Below are 19492 nucleotides of genomic sequence, written 5' to 3'. Positions count from 1 at the left end.
GTACTGCTGATAGCAACATGAAAAATTTGGAAAAAAATCAAGTTTGCTTTAGTCTTGACAAAACAGGCACATGGACACATCACAAATATTGATATATTTATAAAATATGTATTTTGAACATAGAATGATGTAGAACTTCTAAATGAAGCAGAGGTCTGAGGTCAGAAAACTTCCCTCAAATTATGATTAAGGGTGAGAAGTTGAGTTGATTTGCATATAGTCGGCCAATAAAGAAAATCATCTCCAACTACCGACTTGTTTATCTTAAAAAATGTTATCCTTACATAAATGTGCTCATCAGAACCCCAGTATCTTAAACCCACTGAAAGAATGGAAAACCTGATTCCTCATAACAAAGAGCTGCCTTTTGTGAAGGTTCACCCTGCATTCTGGTCACCACGACAATAATTACCAACCTGCTCACAGCGTTATCTGAGGCACCAAGGGGACTTGCATGAAATAGGAAGCAGAATGCAGTCAAGAGTATTCCACAGGGCCATAAGGCAGAGAGCATCCATGAATATTGAGATTAAATGACAGGCACTGAAACAAATGCTAGTAAGCAATAGGATCAGTTCATAGCTTGCCTCACTGCCCATAATGTCTTTTCAGGCCACATAAGCTTTCTGTTTCAGTTACATCAACTATAACACCAGCCTTAACCTTGATACAGGCTATTTTTGCAGGTTTATTTTTTCCTTCCCAGATGGCAAGCTTGTTCAGCAAGGTTCATCTCTTCTTCACTGTTTGCAAACAAGGCAGCCCTCTCATGTTTAGCAACATTTATGTATGTTCATGGCTGTCTTGCTGACTTCAAATTAATTTTGTCACAAGGAAATGTTAATGTGGCATCAGAGCTGGAGCAGAGTTACATGGAAGCATGCCTCAGATACCACTAAGGCAAATACTCCAGCAATTAATGCAGAGAAAACTGACTGCTGAATACAGAACACAGACTTTATTAAAGTACTAACAGGAGACTTGAAAAGTAGAAGCATATGAGCTGTCTTAATCGCATGGTTCCTCTGAAATTAAGTGCCCCATTAATGGTTACATGTCCAGTGTGCAGGTGAGACTGTTATCAAATCCATCACTATTCGGTCAAAAACCCCAGGGTGAAATTTTGTGCTGCACAACAAAAAAATTACAGCTGAGGAAGAGGGAGCTTTGAGGGCTTAAAACAGCCTTCTTATCATCCAAGCTTTAGCTGTCCCAGATGCTATAGCTGGCATCGACCTGTTTTATGCCCTACCACCTCATTTTTTACCAAGGCCCTTCAGAACAGAGGGAACATTGCAATGATGTACAAGACCTACTGTCCAAGGATGTATTTATTTCAGTCAGATGGAGTGAAGAAGGCATGCTCAGTAGAGGAGAGATGAGAGATAGAAGAGAGAACAAGATTAGGGAACTGAAGAGCAGCTGTTCAAATTAACTCATTGCATCTGTCTAAAGTCATACAAAAAGATATAATTTCACCCAAGAGCAAACCTTCCAAATGGCAATTTATTTTCTAGAAATAATTTAATGACACACAACTACTTGAGTGCTGGTACTTTACATACAAATAAAAATGGCAAGTCCTTGCACTTCAGTGTTGTCATCTAAATTAGACTTTTGAGACCAAGTCCTCTGTGGGTATAAATTAGCATAGCTCCACTAATGCTAGAGGAATTATTTATGCACCAGAAGGGGAAATAGTATAGGGAAAAGACATTTTTTGACTATAAAACAGTAGCTCAGTCTTGATTGTTTTTATTTAAATTATTAATCCTCTGGGCATCTCTAGTGAATAGATTTTACAACACTTGTAGATCTGGAGAATGCATACATAGATTCATGAATTGATAGGACAAGCCTTTTAACTCTCAAAAAGATGAAGCACAGGGCTGAACCGTGTAGGACAAGGGAATTCTATAACCAAGGTTTCTAGGCTGCTTATGCAAAACTCCTGCAATTTTGGCCTTAAATTCCACAATTTCAAGGGAAAAGGGTCATAAAAAATAGATACCTTCACATTTAGTGAAAAAAAATTCCTTTACTATTAAAAAAAATTCCTTTACTATTGTCAGAGCCAGTGTATTCTCTGAGCTTTCTGTTCCCTTGGTGGAGAACTTAAACCTTTCTAAAGACAAGTGACAAACAGTGTAGCATGTTCCTCACACCACTGGTATGGGCTGTTAGTATCTACAGACAGGATGTAATCTTCTGCCTGAATGCATATCAGTCACAGAACAGTAGCAAAAATTCAACTTCTTTTTATAATAGGATTTAAATCCAAAAAAAACCCCAAACCAACAACAGTGCAAGTTGCACGTAGAAGGAATCATGCCTCTGAACTCTCAGAGAAGAGATGCCAAGACGCTACACATCAAGATCACTGGTCTCAATCACATGGCTACTTTCAGCATTGCCTTGGAGCCACAGCATTTGTACCTTATTGTGATTGTCTATGATCCCTTCAAACAGAGGGATTACAACTGGGTTATTCAGCTTTCTGTGGTACATTGATGGTGCTTCAAAAATGATACAATACTGGTTTGTAGGTTTGGGATTTTTTTCTTTTCTTTTTCTTCTCAGGAGACATTAGGTAATGGTACTTTTACCTGCTGATGTGTATCAAGACAGCACTCTTGTGAAATGTTCTTGGGAATGTTGGAAAGCCAACAACTGTGCTCCTATTTTCGCACCTCTAATTCCATTTATTTCAAAGTAGTGTTGATGCATTCTCTCTTCTCAAAGACTTTATCCAAATGGACCCCCCAAAAGCAAATAAAACAAACAAGAAGGTGTCATAGGTTAGCATAGCTCCAGAAGGGATTTTCTTGCAAAGAGGTGCTTACAGCTTCCTCTATGACCTAACAGAACCTATCAACTGGCTAGTTTGAATACTGGCAACTTTTTAAGCAACTTAAAATTTTGACTGCCTCTGTGGTCCACATTTAAGAATGGACAAACCCCAGGAAAGCTCTCTCTTGCTTCTGGCCTCAGGACAGGTAACTGGGGGGAGACCCAGGCGGGGCCCAGTGGGCCCAGGCCAGGCCCCGCTCTTCCGGGCCGGGCCGGGCCGGGTCACATCCACCCTGGAGCCGTGCGGCCCTGTCCCACCCACGGCCCCCCACAGCCCTGTTACGTGCAGAGGGTGCAGCCCGGCTCTGCCCCCTGCTCCAGTGCGGCCGAAGATTCAGCCGAAGCTGCCCCACTGTCCGGCAAAGATCATGTGACCAACAGCGATAAGCGAATTCCAGCTGCAGGGCCGGGTGAGATTAATCCTATCAGTGCTGTAAGTTTCCTCCAGAACAGATGAAGCCTGCAGACATTAAGTAAAGAAAGAATAGCTGAAACCCTGAGGGAGGAGAAAGAGGAGATGCTTAAAAGCTGAAATTCTGTTGTAAGGCTATGGTGGTGATGGACTATGATACATCAGAGTACCCGTTGTAATTTCATGAAAGCATGGGGGGTGGAGCGTTCAAACTGTACTTGTGAGCAAAAGCACCTGTGCTGAAATAAGCAAATGCTGAAGCAGCTGTAATTTGATGACAAGTTTGAACAGGGAGAGATGGAAGTGATGAGGACTCTTGCTCCAAATCAGAAGGAGATTTGAGATTTGAGATTGAGTTCCTAGAGATACTCCCAGAAATAGTCCTAGAGATGAAGATGATGAGGACCCATTTGCTCCCAGGGAAGGCGGAGGGCCTCTATTTCTAGAGATGAAGATGCTCCCAGAGATGGGTGAAGAGAACCTTTGTTTCTGAACAGCTCAACCTTAAAATGGTACCCCCATAGCTCAAGATTGGACCCTCAAAAGCAGTTGTGGGGAAAGCTGCAAGTTGGGGGAAGGGACTCTCACATGTGAGCAGAGAACCAACCCGGGCAGCTGTCTCGTTGTGATACTGAAACCATGAGAGAACTTCTTGTGGAGATGTCTCCATAGCATGAGCAAGAGAGACTCCTCTCCCTAAGTGAACTGAACAAGGTTATTATGGAAGTGGTAAACAGACTGGACATCTCAAAGGTTGTCTTTTTACACTGTCAGTGGGAGAAGGGAGAAAGGTGGGGGGAGGAGAAGAGTTCTGAAGGTGTGGTCTGATTTTTTTTTTTTTCCTTCTTTTAGGTCTGTTAATAAACTTCTTTATATTTTAAGTTTCGTGCCTGCTTTGCTTTCTCCTAATTCTTATCTCACAGAAGGTAAATAAGTAAGTAATGAGTACTTTGGACCAAACCACTACACTTTAATACGTGTTTCTGCCTGGTTACAAACTGAACCCGCTACAGAAGGTGATGTTAAAAATACACACTATTTAAAGAGAAAAAGATTTGTGATAGTAGGAGTCTAGGCTCTGAACAGAGGTATTAGCAAGGGCTTTGTCATCTGAACTTCTACTGGATATGCTTTTCTAGGAACATTTTACTCATCAGCTACGTTCTGCAAGTAGAAGGACAGTCATGTTTATCCAGAATGATCAATTTATTAAATGGGGATTTTACATCATCCCTTTCATTATAAAGAGTAGAACATAACCTAAGGAGCCAAAAAAAAATTTACAGATGAATAAGGCATTTATTATTAGACTAGGTGTAGTAAATAAAATTCTAATGTGAAAAACTGTGCCTTTTATGGTTTTGGTTTCTTTCTTTGAAAGCATAGAAATGGTTTCTTTCCTTAACTGAACAAGCTCCTAAATGTAATGAACATACCTGCACAAAAATGCTCTTAGTGGTTGTATATCAGTTGATAGTTTTCTTAGATTTCAAAAAAAATTTCTTGTCCAAGATTATCTGTCTTTAAGCTATGACTATATCAGGTATATTAATAGAAAAACCATTTACTATGTTTTAGTCAAGGGCTCCCAATATTGGTATGGTGTATTTTAAAACATAATTCTCTATAAACTCAATCTATTCACATATATCTGCCAGATGAAAGAGAAATGTTAGCGAACTAAAAAATCAAAAGGTAACATGAAAGAGAAATAAATTTACTTTATTGCACCTATTAATGAAAATATAAACCCTGTGAAATAAGTAGGTGGGGACACATTTATTAAATACCAATGAAATAAAAAGAATTTCAGTACAAAATTGTTATGTGGATGATTTCATTTATCTGCCATTGAAAATTGTCTAGAACAGAAGTTTAATATAGTGAGATGCTTGTGTAATAAGCGTGAGTGAAATGGATTCATAAAATTCAAAAAGAGGAGGAAATCTAAAAAATGTCGTTCTGTCATGCTACATTAGCAACATACAGTAAGGAGGGAAAGGGAGAGGCAGAGGCAGAGGGAGAGCACATATTTGATTAAACAACTTTGGGGGGGGGGGGGGGTAGGAATTTAGCACATTTTTATGGTTTATGTACCACGAAGGAAAGGAAAACCACAACACATGCATATGTTTTTTACCTGAAATGGAAGCTGAACAGACACATTAATGTTTGCAGTGTTTCAGTATATAGGAATCGAAATTTATGGCAGGACTACGAATCATACACTTTTCTGAAAATGTGTATGGATTTTCCATATGCAAATGTAATTAAACTTTTCTTTGTCACAACAAAGGTGTTAAAAACTTACTGAAATTTTTTATTTTTCTAAAACTCAAGCTGGTACTTCACATCTTCATCAACAGTAAAGATGAAGTCTTCAGAAATCCCCATTATTCATCTTTTTGTAAGAAAGGCATGGGGCATGCTGTGGGATTAGACAGTCAAAATAAGCAGTTTTCATCTTTGTGACTTATTGTGCGTATGCGCGTTTACAGAGGACAAAAGACAGTCTTCCACAATTTCAAGACATCAAACAAAGAATCGACCACTAAACAACCACAACCTGTTTTAAATAAGGGTTAGGAGAAAAAAAGCTGCGACTGTTGCCTTTGGGGGTCAGTGTTTCTTATGTCTTTGAAGCATGTATGGATCTTCTCACCTGTGCCTCTAGTTTCTGTTACAAAAAAATGCTACAAAAGCAAAGCGGTGGATGAAAACAGGGCTCTATTACAGATCCCAGAATCGAGTGCACCCTTCAATTACTGGCATTGCAAGACCTGTGGAAACAGGAGGACTAGCTTGCATTTGAATTCTTACTTTGTCTCTTTGTTCAGAAGGATTTTGCATAACTATTTAGTTTTACGAAGAAAAGCACATTGGAGAAAAACAAAATTTTCCCAGCCATAATAAGTAATTCCATTACCTGTTTACTTACACATTTTTTCCTGAACGTATTTCTACTTCAGTAGGAATGAAATGTGCACAACAGAAAAGCATGGATTCCCAGACCTCTGTCTTGGGGATTGACTCATATATTAAATTATGTTTATGCCTGTTCCTATGAAGGAATGAACTTCATCCTTGATATGCATATAGCCAAACTTCCAGACCCTATGAGATTCCTGAACAAGGCTGAGAGACTGGCACATGCTGCATACCTGGGAGACCCCAAAAAAGCCAACATTAGAGCAGCTTGTAGGCTGGGGCTGAAACAATTGTCTGAGAATATTGGTTTTCCTCTAGGCTGTAGGTTTCTGGATGACACCTAAGCCTCAGCCTTCCTTGCCAAAGCACTCCTTCTGGACCAGGGCTGCACCTCATCCCTCAGACCTTGTACCTGCACAATTTGCAGAGACCAAGTCAACACATCCATGGCCCCAGGGTTTCACTGGAACTGCTGATGGGCACTGTGTGTAAGAGTAGCCATAATGCAGTGAGCCTTTCCTTACACAATGAACTAATCACAGGCCTTTTGTGAAAAATGTCTATCATTCATTTTGGGTTAATTGCTATGCCACCGGTGGAATTCAGCTCCAGATCAAGGCACAAAAATGTACATTACTATGTGTACCTATCTACATGCTCCACATGTTCTTGCTCTGATTACAGTCAGGAAACCTCCACAATGCAGTTAAAGTGGTTCAGCTAACCACAAAGTGTCTATTTGGCTCTCTAGGCACCACTGAGAGTAGAGACCAGAGTGGAAAGTTATACACAAAGGCGTAGCTCACATTTCTAACATGTGGCTACCTAAGCAAAGGCACCTCTCTCGGTAGCTGTGGCCATCCATCACTGCAGCATGCTGGCCCAGCTCCAGAGAGACATGCATGCCGTTTTGCTCTTCCCAAACAAATATTCCAAATTCATACTTCTTGGAAGACATTTCAATTCCGTCAAAGCAAATGGAGCCCTATTTCCTTAAACCACACCCGCACATGTCCCATGAGGTCCATCTATCCCAGTCCAGACATTTTAAGACAGGACACAGGCATCAAAATATAGACGCAGCGGAGGACCTGGGCAAACAGAAGAGCAGTCAAAAGTGTGCTCATAGGATGGGTTTTGGAAAGGAAACTGTTTAGCACTGCCTAATGACTGACGTCAGCTAGAAAATCCAAATGTTCTGTCAGGAGTCCTCATACCAGAGAGGAGGTTTTGTGGTTACATCTGAGTGACACAACACGTTGAGAGAAACCCAGGCACAACATTTTGGTTAGGGGTGCATACAATGTATAAGCACATAAAACATTTGTAAAGTATTATTTAAGCCAACAAATTAGTGTCTCAGACTGTCATGTTATTACAATTGTGCTGTACCTGCAAACACCTGCAAACAGGGTGAGAAGTTGCATTTGCATCTGAAAATTGCAAATACAAATTACATTCGTGCATCTGAAAATGTATTTACATTTGATAAAGTTATGAAAAATATGACGGCAGCACTTGGCAATGTGTCTTTTGAAATAAGCTGGAAGGTCCCATTAATTTGAAGTTGTTAGCACAATGGTTTATGCCATTAGGTATCAAATCTCTTTTTGTAATTACGTAAGAGATCACAACCAACAAATAAAGAAATTGTGTTTAGGTGCTCAGGAAAAACAAATTAATTTAATCTACAGTCCACAGACATTTGAGAGCCATATGTTACTGTTGCCTTTGTTATTTTTGAAAGCTGCTATGATTTATTACTCTAAACATATAGCAACAAATTGAAAACATGGATTAAAATGTCTCCTACTTGACCTTTTCAGAACTATCCCATGAATATAAATATTTATTTTATGGATTTAACAGCTGCTGATCAAGTTATATATTTTGAAAAGTATTCTTTGAATTATTATTCCACCATTCAAATGATGTAGTTCCAGGATAAATTTTATGGGCTTTTTATGTTAATAGGCACTTTACATACCTTTGCATAACCTCCACAAACTCACACTACATGAGTTGTAGAGACATATGCTTGTTTGTAACTGGGTGATCTTTGCTTTATAACAATACAAGAAATCTTCTCTGACATCAACTCTTCACCTGAAACAAATCTTGACTTCTATTTATTCATTCAGAGAAGAGAAATCAGTCAGTTATTGTGAATAGAAAAGGAATGCACAACAGCAAAACCAAAACAAGCAGTTTCAACTTTTCCTTGGATTTTTATTCTTGTTCACATTTGTAACACTTTCATGTCTTGCCCTTATTTCTCTCAGGAACTGCAATCTCAGTGAAGACTTGAGTTGTCTCCACTTGGCACAAAGCAAAATAAAAGATAGTGCTAAGTTGAAATGATCAAAGACAAATAATAGAAGAAAGCATGTAGTCCCAATACAGCTACTAAATTCTGGTGTGGGTTACAACCTATTCTCCCATCTGTGCCTTATCTGGTTGAGCCGTGCAGGGCTAAAATATTACTTAATTGTTTTTCAGTGTGCATGTCTGCTGTAGGATCAAGCACACAACCAGCAAGCCCTTACACTCATGCAAGGAATTCCTGATGTTACCAGATTTTTTACTCCTTGCCCTCCAAAGCAGTGAAAAGAGTCTGGTGTCTCTATGCTGGTTAACACTATATTCATCATTAGAAAGCTACTCTAAGTCCCCATTTATTGTAACCATACCAGTTTACCAGTGAACAAGAACACCTTCTGGGAGTTAATGTTTCAGCTGCCCTAGAAAAGGGATTTCTATAAAGCCTTTATTTTTTAAATTTGAGTCTAAGTTTTACTTACCCTGTGGCTTCTGTGTCCTCAACGAGTTGTGACCTGCTCAGAATGCAGCACCTCTCTCTGTTGCACCCACAAAATTGGGACTTCCAATATGCAATTTATAGATTTTTAGAAGACGGAGTGTCTTCCAACTGACATTTATCTGAAATGCTTTTCCAAGTGCTTTCAGTCTCAGCCTGACTATTCATCTGCTTTGATAGCCATCTCATCTACTTTTGCGTGTTCTGTCTCTGGCCTTGTTTGTAAAGATATTGTGCAGTAAGTTAGGGAATGAATTTACAGCTCCTTGCCACTAACTCTCTCTGTAAACACCCCTACAGCACACTAAATTGCCTTGGTTTGAAGCAACTTAATCTCCTCTCAATTCCACATGAAATATCTAATACTTTCTGCAAACTGTGTAACCACAAAAGAGGGCATGCAGGAAACCAAATTAGCTGTAAATTCACAGCTGAACACACTACTTTATGTAGAAAAGCCATCTATTTCAGTTAATTCTTTGCAACTAGGTCGTGGTGATAATACACCAGCATCCCCGAGAAGAAGTTTCATTTGCTCTTCCTGCTTTCACTTTCACTGTCATGACTGTAGAGCTGGTGTCTAGTCAGTGAGAGAATCTTATTATAGTAACATCCAAATGTGACACACAGCAAGGATTAAAGTGTTATCCAACTTGTAAATGCATAAGCAGGCTCCCTGGAAACAGAATTCAGGCTGATATTTTCATTTCCAAATCTGTATTTTTCTCCATCTGAGCAGTCAATGGAGCATCTTCCTTTCTAAGTAAGATCCAATTATAATGAGAGCTTGGATTGACAGGAAACATTATTATAACTGAATGAGCTGTCAAATCCATGATTAATAAGGTTTTTCATTTAGGTTCAACAATAGCAGCATTAGACTACTGCCATATTATTATTCAATAACTCATAACATTCATAAGAAGGTTTATTTTCCGTTTCAGAGGGTAGACCAAGATGTTTCACATTCAGCTATTCATATGGGCAGAAGTGGTTTCAATATTTCATGAGATGATTTTATCTCTGTCTTTTCTGAAGATGCAAACTAATGAAAAGCCTTATGCAAAATCTAAGCCTGCTGTCTGAGGATTTGGTTTCTGTTTTGCTTCTAGCTCCCATGTTTTCGCATCCATATTCCTATTGCTGGAACCATGAGAACAGAGAGGGAGTAGTGTAGGAGGTTGATAGCCTGGGTGTTCACACCACAAAATGTTGATGATATGGAACAAAAGTAGGAGGCAAGCCAAGACCTCTCTGGTCTGTGTATTCAGCGAGGTGCAAAGAACAGATAAAGAGCAGATATTTCGTGTTAGCCTCCATGTATGTATGCGTGTGGCTGGCTCAAACAGAGCAGAATTTTTTCCATTACACTGCTTTTCATTTTTATATGAGAGACAACAAGGGCAGGACAGTTACGAATTAAGATATTCACAAGGGGGAAAGAACATATTTAGAAAGAAAAGTCCTCACCCTCAAAAAAGCCTTTTGTAACAAAAATGCAGTTCCCTCCATCCTACATAAATTCTGCTTTCCCATCCCATTTCACAGGCTGATAGAATGTAGCTGGATATTCTGGTTTTCTGTTTCACTAGCTCTCAATTTCACCTTCCTAGCTTAGCTCCTTAATCCGCTCTTCCACCCAAATGGAGGTGCTGCTCCATCATTGCAAGTAGTATAAATGATGTGTCAGGTTGACTTCAAAAAATTACTTTTTAGTCCAGCATTTATTTGTACATCATCAGTTATGTCCCACTACTTTTTATACAAGTATGATGTATCGATATAAGATATAGATATATAGATATATGTAACCTGTATTGTAGTGGTCTCTTTCCTAATTTTCTTCCCTTGCTGACACCATTTGTACTTGCACAAACTAACCTTTAATATGCAGCTCTTAGTTTAATGTTATCATCTGTCAAAGTCCCACAAGCTGGGGAAATTTATGCAGGCATTATAAGAAATGTCTGACTTTCCATCCATAATGCTTTATGTCTTAAAACTAACTGCTGTCTTCTGTAAGCCAACAGGTGAAGACAAGGGTAAAGACACCAGATATACCACAGCGGATGCAGAAGACAAGCACTAAGACCAATGTCTACTGTTAGAATAAACTGTGAAGTGGTTAACAAAATACTGATCTCTCAAAGGTGTTAGTGAGCCTCAGGGTTAACACCTTGCTATGGTATAAGTTCTTAAATAACTTACTCTTCCTTGTTTCTTCCTCTTTCAAATACACACACTTCAGAATCCATCTATCCTAGACAACTGTCGCTTGCTTTTTTCACCTCTTTTGTAGATTAACTTCTATCTAAAAACTTTTAAACAAGGCTAAAGTGTACTAATGCCAGTAATCACATTGCTGATACTATTTTTATGTTGTTACTGTAGCCAATGCACAAAATGCTGCATACATAGAAAAATCATGCTTGTGTGTACAAATATCCAAGATGGGAAAATGAAGCATCGTGCCCCATTTCACAGACAGAGGAGACAGCTACGTGAACAAGTTGCCACCTAGTAAATGAGCATGGATTTACAGCTCATTTAACACTCCATGGCAACTGTCTGTGTGGTTATTGCTCCAGAGTAAATGTGAGCTAGCTCTGACCCTTATTGAAAGTGAGGCAATGTATCTTGCATTTACCTGAGCTTTAAGCATCCATATAAAGTAACTAATGAGCTGTAAATCCACACTCCCTCTTCACACCTTGCAGTTTCTTCATGTATCTGGAAGCAATGATATTTATGTGATTTGCCTGTAGTCACTGAAGCAGCATTTGACAGAAGTGGCAGTGTAAACCAAACCTCCTGAGCTCCTGTGAACCCCACTCCTCATGGCCAGAATTTTCTTGTAGAGCTACTGTTCAATCGCTTGGCACATTTCCCTTCAAATGATGGTAATTCACAAGCAAACTCAACCACTTTTTCCTCATTAATTCTCCAGAACATGCATTCACCACTTATGCAAAAGAGATGGATGGGCCCCTAAAAGTAGCTTCCAGATAGAGTTTCTTCATTCCACACATAAAATATTATTTACTTTTTCAAAGACTCTTAAATTTAAAGTTTAAAAGTGATGCATTGGGAAAAGCTTTATCCTGGTTTATTAACCAGATTTCAATTCTAGGTAATTGAGAATCCAAACTAGAGCAGAGTCTAAGCAGAGTTTGTCACCAAAGTTGTCCATCAGTGTGGTCCACGGCATGCCACAAACTAGCCAAGAGCATTCTTTATTTTCCTTTTTTTTTCTTAGTGACTCTTATTAAGTGACCCTCTACTTAGACTCCATCACACTAGTTCAGGTGGATCATTGGTACAAGCCACTGCCTACAGTCATTGCAAGCCTGGGATCACTGCTCTGTTTTTTCAGTGGCACTACAGGAATAACAACAGGCTTGGATACCCTGTGGCTCTTCAATCCCCTTGTTATTCTGTATTAAAAAGAGAAAAAAGAAAAGAAAATCTGAACCACTGCATCAAAACGTACTGCCATGACATTTACTAGTAAAATTCTTTCATGTTCTGAGGCAAAACAAGACCATAATGTTTTAAATACCTTGAAAAACTCATCAGTTATACACCTCTATGCATAAAGAAGAAAAATTAATTTTTTGTGATAGAGACAATAAGTACATTGTTTTTTAGCTCTTAAAAGCTCCCTCATCATGGTTTTTTATGCCATGTCTATGGACTGTCATATTCAAAAAGTAAAGAGGGAAAGCCCAGGGCTTGGATGGTCATCACAAATTTTAATAGATTTGATGAGTCTCTCCACAGCACTCTGTTTCTTGATAATCACTCAATTCCTCACTGCAAGGACTCTCTGGAAACCATGAACCATGGCTACAGGTCTGTAAGGATGTGACCTGGCTGTCACACTGACAGCAACTTTCTCATTTCTTTTCGTGGGGCATATATTTCAAAGCATAATCCCAACCTTCTGGGATGTTTTCACTTCCAGAACGCTCAGCTGACAGGACTGCCAAAGCTTGAATTATATGAAAGAATGCATAATGTGAATGGGCAATGTCAGTGCTGTCTCTTACACTGACCACATATAACACTTACGTGATTTTGGCAAAGCTCCTTATTTTTCTTTTTTTTCCCATCTTTTTTTAGCAGTGACTATATCAACACTAGTTGATTACACAGTGCCTGGAAAACATCTCTGGACTTTGATTTCAACCTGTGCCAATTATCTCTTTCCCACACAGTTCCCTGGCATGATCTGGGGGTCAGAGCACACCAAGATCCACTCCCACAAATAAGGAGACTGGAAGGGTTACTAGCAGGGACACCAGCCACCCCATGCCAGGTGGCCTTCAGAGCCCAGAAAAGCTCCTGAAGGTGTTTGGGCAGGGGTGGAGTCAGAGAGCCTGGGAGCTGCCCTGAGCTCGGGCAGCTGGTTCTGTGGGATCCTTGGGAGCTGCCTGGCAGGTCACTGCCCCTGCTGCAGACGGGCATTGCAGGAGTATGAGGACTGTGCTTCCTGCTGGAAATTCGCTGTGGTATAGATTATCTCTGGCCATTTTAAACTGGAAAACTCTTTAGTGACTTCCAAACAGATCAAAATACAGTCCGTAACAGGTAGTGCTTCAACAGCTACCTATCCACAAACTTAATTTTCCAATTTTCTTGCTGTGAGGAGAAGGGCAAATAGTAAAATTCAGCCTGCAGAACAGCTTTGTGGGAAGTCAGGCTTCTTGGAGCTGCAGTTGAGGAAAAAAGACATTTCTGTGCCCCCACTCCCCAAATTCTATTTTTGGAGAGTTATTCTGCTGCAGTTGTTCCTTGAATTTTAGATTTATTCTACTTTGTTTGTCCTGCTTCATAATTATACATAATTATATGATTTTGTTATGCTACGTGTTTTATCATGTTATGTACTTTTTGTGAGACAGGAAAAAAATGTGCCAGCCAATTCTTGCCTCACTGACATCAATGGCTTTTGGTCACACACTCCGTTCAGGATTTTCCTTCTTATCAAGGGTTCTATATTCATGTGGTTCAATTTTTTATTTCTTCTGGGCATCCTCTTTATTTTTATATTTCGTTTCCCTTTGTTCTCCAAGTAATTCACTTATAGCTCTAAATTAAGCAATTTGCTTTTAACCACTTGGCATTTTCATCAGTCAGCATATCCAAATGTTCACCTGTACCTTCCTTAATTCCACGTGCTATATCAGCATTTCCTGTAGCACTAATGCCTTTCTGCAATGAGACTTAGACCTCAGATTGCCCTGCTGTTTCTGCAGGCAATTATGTACTGCCTGTCCTTCTGGCAGGCACACTGCTATCTTCCCTACAGTCTTTTGGTTTTGAGACTAACATCAAACCACAGTAAGTGCCTACTGCTGACTTGATGATTCTCTGTGGAAATTTTAAGCTTTTAGTATTGTTTAAAAGAAAAAGAGGATACAGAGAATATCAGGAAAACTCCAGCCATTTATTAGCTGGGACTTTAGGGTTTCCATTTCCTCTAACTCCTTCCTATTGGCTCATGCAGAGTCCATAGGGTACTGAGCAGTCCTGGTCCCCAGCCAGCATGGCTTGGTTTCTTCTGCGGAGAAACCCAGGGTGTGAAGTGGGATGGCACAGGTGTAGACTTCACCCCAGCATGGTATCAGGATGAGGATAGGCTTTCCAGAAAATGGTCACAGGCCCCCAGATCTGAACACAGCTATAAGGATCTCTGCAACAGAGCATCAATACAAAATCCTTCAGCTTGGATTGTCCAGACAACAAGAAAATTAAACTCCTTGACTCTTGTCAGCATCTACACCCTGCTCCAGTCTTCCCCTAAGATCCTAGCTGGAGACTGATGCTGTGCTGAGGTTTGGAATACGTGCTGCTGGGAAAGGCAACAAAAGCCTGTGTGTAGCTTTATATGTCCCTGCAGCTCCCACTCCTTAATGCCTGTGACCTTGGCTTCAGCTCACTGCGTGAGAAAAGAGCAAGCAGTGGAGACATGTTGGGAAGAAACAAGGAATAGGAAAAGGCAAGCTTGTTGGAAGCAGTACAGGGGACTGGGGAACAAATGTCATATAGGTTGGGGGGGTGAAGGGCACAAGAAAAATGTGGCTTGGGGGGACCCAAACACATGGGTCTGGGGGAAATCAGGCATGTGTGTCACAGGATGGGTTTTAGGAGGAAAAGGAACCCATGGCACAGTGCATACAAGATGCTCAGAGAAGCAAGAAGCTGCAGCACAAGGACTTGGAGGGAATTGGGGCCTGATTCACCAGGTGAGGCTGTGGTGGGGATGGGATTTTGAGACACTTTATGAAATTGGCCACAATGACAGTGTGGGGTGGTCCTCAGTTTGTAGAGCTGTACTTTCAGCCTTCACATGTTATTTATTGGGGACTTACAGAGCTACTGGAAAATGACAGGGAGAAACAATAGATAAAATGCGGGGAAGGAAGGGGAAATAGATGATGAAAAATGAGATTCCAGGGAGTGGGAAACATCCTCTTCAGCAGGGACAGAGAAAAAAGAGAGGAAGAGGAAGCACAGGTGCAGCATCAGCAGCCACAATGCCACACCTGTCAGAGAGAAACCCTCCTCCTTACGTTTGCATATGCACATTTCTGCATCTGCTAATGAACCTCTTTTTTCTTCCTCATTTCCAGAGCCAAAAGATTGTTAATTCCTGAAGTCTGTTCTTACCTATTCCTTCCTGGCTGCCTAGTGTGCATTTTCTAATATGCTTTTGTTTAGGAAGGTTAGTTTCTTGCTACACAGCAGAAATATTTGTGTTAAATCTACTCTATAATGGACCCAAAAATGTGAAAAATGCTCTGGAAGCAGAAAAGAAATAGTTATGAGAAGGAAAGGAGACAATACAGGAAAACTCATTTGCTGAGAAATGCAGCTTATGTCTTATCAACTTAATTCCAGATAAGTCTTCATTTTGCTGTGAAGACAGATGCGATAAATATGTTAATGGCAGATTTTGATAGCTCAGTTTGTAGAACTGCAAAGCCAGATGGAAGTGATAATTTTTCTCTCATTTTAATTTTGAAATAAAAAGCAAGAAAGCAAGAAAGTTCCTGATATCTTAACACTGTAATGACTTTTGAAAGGATAATGGACCTTAGCACAAAATGACGTTAAACTATCATGCCCCGATGCTCCCACTTTATTAAATTCCAGTTTCCCTGGCTGGAATTCTCTCAGCTTTCTTGCCAGAGATGAGCAGATGTGAGATGTGAGATGAGCCTGTGACTACCTTTCCAGTTCCACAGTCATAATGGTATTTAGCATCAATCCAGCTTGTGAGTATTTTGCTGATTCTACTGTTCAGGTTAGATACACGACTAAACAGACCACTGAAAATAGCATTGGATGGAGCTAACCTCTCTTACTCCTTATCAGGAGTGAAACACTGCCTTTTTTGTCCCTTAAGCTGTGCCTCTAGTGCCCTTACGGTGTTAGGAGTATGAGGAAAAAATGGTGGCTTTCCATCCATTGATTAAGATTGCATTTAGCAATATTTGGTGTGGACTCTTTGTTTGTTTCAATTGAATGCAATTGAAAATTGAGGGACATAGATTAGCACGTTCTTAAATATGTAGGATATTTACTCCTTGAACTGATAGACAAAAAGAAAGCTGGAAAACTTTTGCTTCCTGAATCCTCTTGAAGGGGAGGAAACAGAAGGTTTCCTAGCAGGTAAAAAAGGAAATTTTAGGAAACTATTTTCAAGGGAGTTACTAAGTTAAATTTTGGTTTGTTATATTTGCAGTGGTGTTTCTAAGGCATGGAAAGAACAGACACATCTGGGTTGTTCCCTTTAAATGAAATTTCATTTCAAGAAGGTGAGGTTGTGACTGAGTACTCCCACAGGAACTTCTCTCCAGGAACAGCTAAGTAAGAGGGTGAGATGCTCCATTCTCAAATCAGTAGCATTAACTTCTAGGGTTTTATTAGGTCATTCTCACTTTCTAGATAAGCTCACAAATCAGAAACTGCGTGACCATTTAATTCTACATATCAGTTAGAACCCCTTCTGAAATTCATTCCAATTATTCTAGCAAAGAAAATCTAGATTTCTGGTGAATTTTATGATACATTTTACCATCAGACAAACAGTACAAGTTGTTATGTCATTCCTGTCCTCAGCTAGGGTTCTTGTGGGTAGAGGTATTGGCTATTAAATAAATATCTGCTATCTGCTATTAATATTAGATAGATACCTGCTGTATGAAGTATCAGATTAATTTCATTATTCAATACAAGCTATTTTTAAAATTTGTTTAGTTCACACTTACTGTCTTGGGGTTTGTCTTTTTAAATTGAATTAGCAAGTAATACAAAATTGCAAACATATGGGGTCTGCATGTTTCTTACCCAAACAAAATGCTCATATGAGAGGGAAAGGGAAAGTCTAGGCTGCACTGTGGAGGGGAAAGGAGCAATCCCCAGGTTCTGGAAGTGAAAGCTGTATCAGCAGAAGTCAAGCCAACTTAATTATCCCCGTGAAGAGACTGGGCAGAGTGCTTGGTTAATGCAGCTGTACCATGTTTGAGAATTCATCTGCTGTCTCTGGACTTTGCTGAACTGTGCAAACATCCATGTCTCTGCAACATTACACCTTGCACACAAGTAGAGGCAGTTCTCACACTCATCTGAGGTTCCAGTTCATGCTGAATGCCAATCTCATACAATCCAGTGACTCACATGACCAAAAGCACGCAGTGAAGCATGCAGTCCTGCTCCTGGGCCCAGTGCTCCCTTACCAAGGTCAGAGAACAGCAGGAAGAGACAGCTGGAGCCTCTCTGCCATCACAGCCTTGCTGCGAGCTGAGGCGATCAAAGCACAAGTTGTAGCTAAAGGTGACCCACCCTTGTAGATAATCCTCAGGTACTGGCAAAAGCCAGACAGATCTTATGCAGCAGCAGCATTTTATCCTGGGGCTCCAAACCTGGAGGAGTTTCCCAACTGCTGTGCATGGAAGCCATTCACCACCCTCCAGCAAGCAGCCAGAGCTCTCTAAGCACCAGGCAGGGAGCTGCATGCAGGAGGAGCGTGGCAACTCATGCAGCACTAAAGCTTATCCCAGGCTGCCACCTTGTCAGGCTTAAGTTCAGCTCATTAGGATGCTCATCTGTTATTTATGCAAATAAGCCTATGCATAGTCAGAAAATATGCAAAGATGGCTATTTATCAGTTTGGCATAGCTTCCGATTTCCTGAACCCTCAGATGCTCCTGATACATGTAAAAGGAAACACAATCTCCCCTAGCACTGCAGAGGGGCCAAGGCACTGCTACCATCCACGTCTGCTCAGAGGACTTGTGGTGCTCAGGATAGAAAAGATAATGCATTCTGTGTGACTTTAAACACAATATGTTACACCTCAGGATGTTTAATCTAGTGAATAAGGGATCTCTACTTTTTTCACCTTCCCAGGGGAGATTTACAAATATGCATAACTCCAAGCATTCTGACTGCAGTTTATTACTTATTTATAACCAGCACCTACCTTCCCCCCCCGCCACCCCGCAAAAAAGAAAAATAAATTAAAAGGATCTTCTGGAACAGTGTTTAAATGATCTCTTTTGTCTGGACAGCTGCAGTCTAAGGTAGCTCTCCCTCATGAATGTGCAAAAGAACCTCAGCTCATCCCACTTGTGCCTTTACTGCTCTCACCTCACTTTAGGAAAACATTAGCTTCTGCATGAACCTGATCTGGCATCAGCATCCATCTGCTTTTCTTCATACACAGCCATCAGTAACTGCAGGAGGTCTGAGTCCTCCTGTCAAGGGTACAGGTTGACCAGAAACACAGCTTTAGCGAATTTTCCCCTAGGTCTGTAGCCCTGGACAGTACGAGGGTGATTGCTTGCCTGGTAGCTCCATGGACAAGTTTCTCATGTATCCTGCCTTGCACAACAGGATGTCTTGTTTAAGCTGCAACAATGTTCATCGTAAAAATTAGAAGAAAAGACATTTCTGTAGTAAGGACAAGAGAAAATGACACATATTTTGTTGTAGTACCTTTATCTGAGTGAACAACCTTATCTATTCACTTCTCCTATAGTCTGTTGTAACTATCTCCCAGGATCTATATGGAGCTTTGGACCTGCATGTGGTCTTAGAATTGGAGAATGAGAGGAGGAACAGCTCCAGCAGGCAAAGAGAGGTACTCACAAATGCTGCCCTTTCAGAGTGACTACAATTCAACTTTAGTCTCATACCAATGCACAAAAAAGAGGACTTCCTCTGAATCCCCCAAGATACAATTACATGAGTTACGTTGCATTTAAAGCATAGCACATAGCATAGCAACCACAACACAGAGATCTGGAAGTATTTCTGGTATTTTCCCTCTTCACCTGCAGAGAATTTGTATTTGCATGTGAGGACAACTGCAACCTAAGTTAAAAGTCTCCTAAACTGTCTCTCTCATTAAAGTCCATCAATGGACCTTCAATTCTTTCAATATGTGCAAGAAAATAGTGGTGGGTTGACCCCAG

At 40.3% G+C, this 19492-nt stretch overlaps 1 protein-coding gene across 5 annotated transcripts in view; it reads right to left on the bottom strand.

Annotated features, from left to right (window-relative positions):
• Nucleotides 1-19492, bottom strand: part of THEMIS (thymocyte selection associated) — an 80517-nt gene that overhangs the window by 33009 nt on the left and 28016 nt on the right. Inside the window, exon 5 of one of the 5 annotated variants that reach the window (XM_069010814.1) lies at nucleotides 14452-14703. The exons of the other annotated variants lie outside the window; for them this stretch is intronic. Within the exon in view, the coding sequence (XP_068866915.1) occupies nucleotides 14692-14703 (12 nt within the window). The 3' untranslated portion in view covers nucleotides 14452-14691. Of the gene's footprint in view, nucleotides 1-14451; nucleotides 14704-19492 lie in introns of those variants that run through there. 5 annotated transcript variants of the gene reach the window in all.

This window comes from Aphelocoma coerulescens, chromosome 3 (genome assembly GCF_041296385.1).
Source record: "Aphelocoma coerulescens isolate FSJ_1873_10779 chromosome 3, UR_Acoe_1.0, whole genome shotgun sequence".
Classification (NCBI taxonomy): domain Eukaryota; kingdom Metazoa; phylum Chordata; class Aves; order Passeriformes; family Corvidae; genus Aphelocoma; species Aphelocoma coerulescens.
This window is presented reverse-complemented; position numbering and strand designations above follow the sequence as displayed.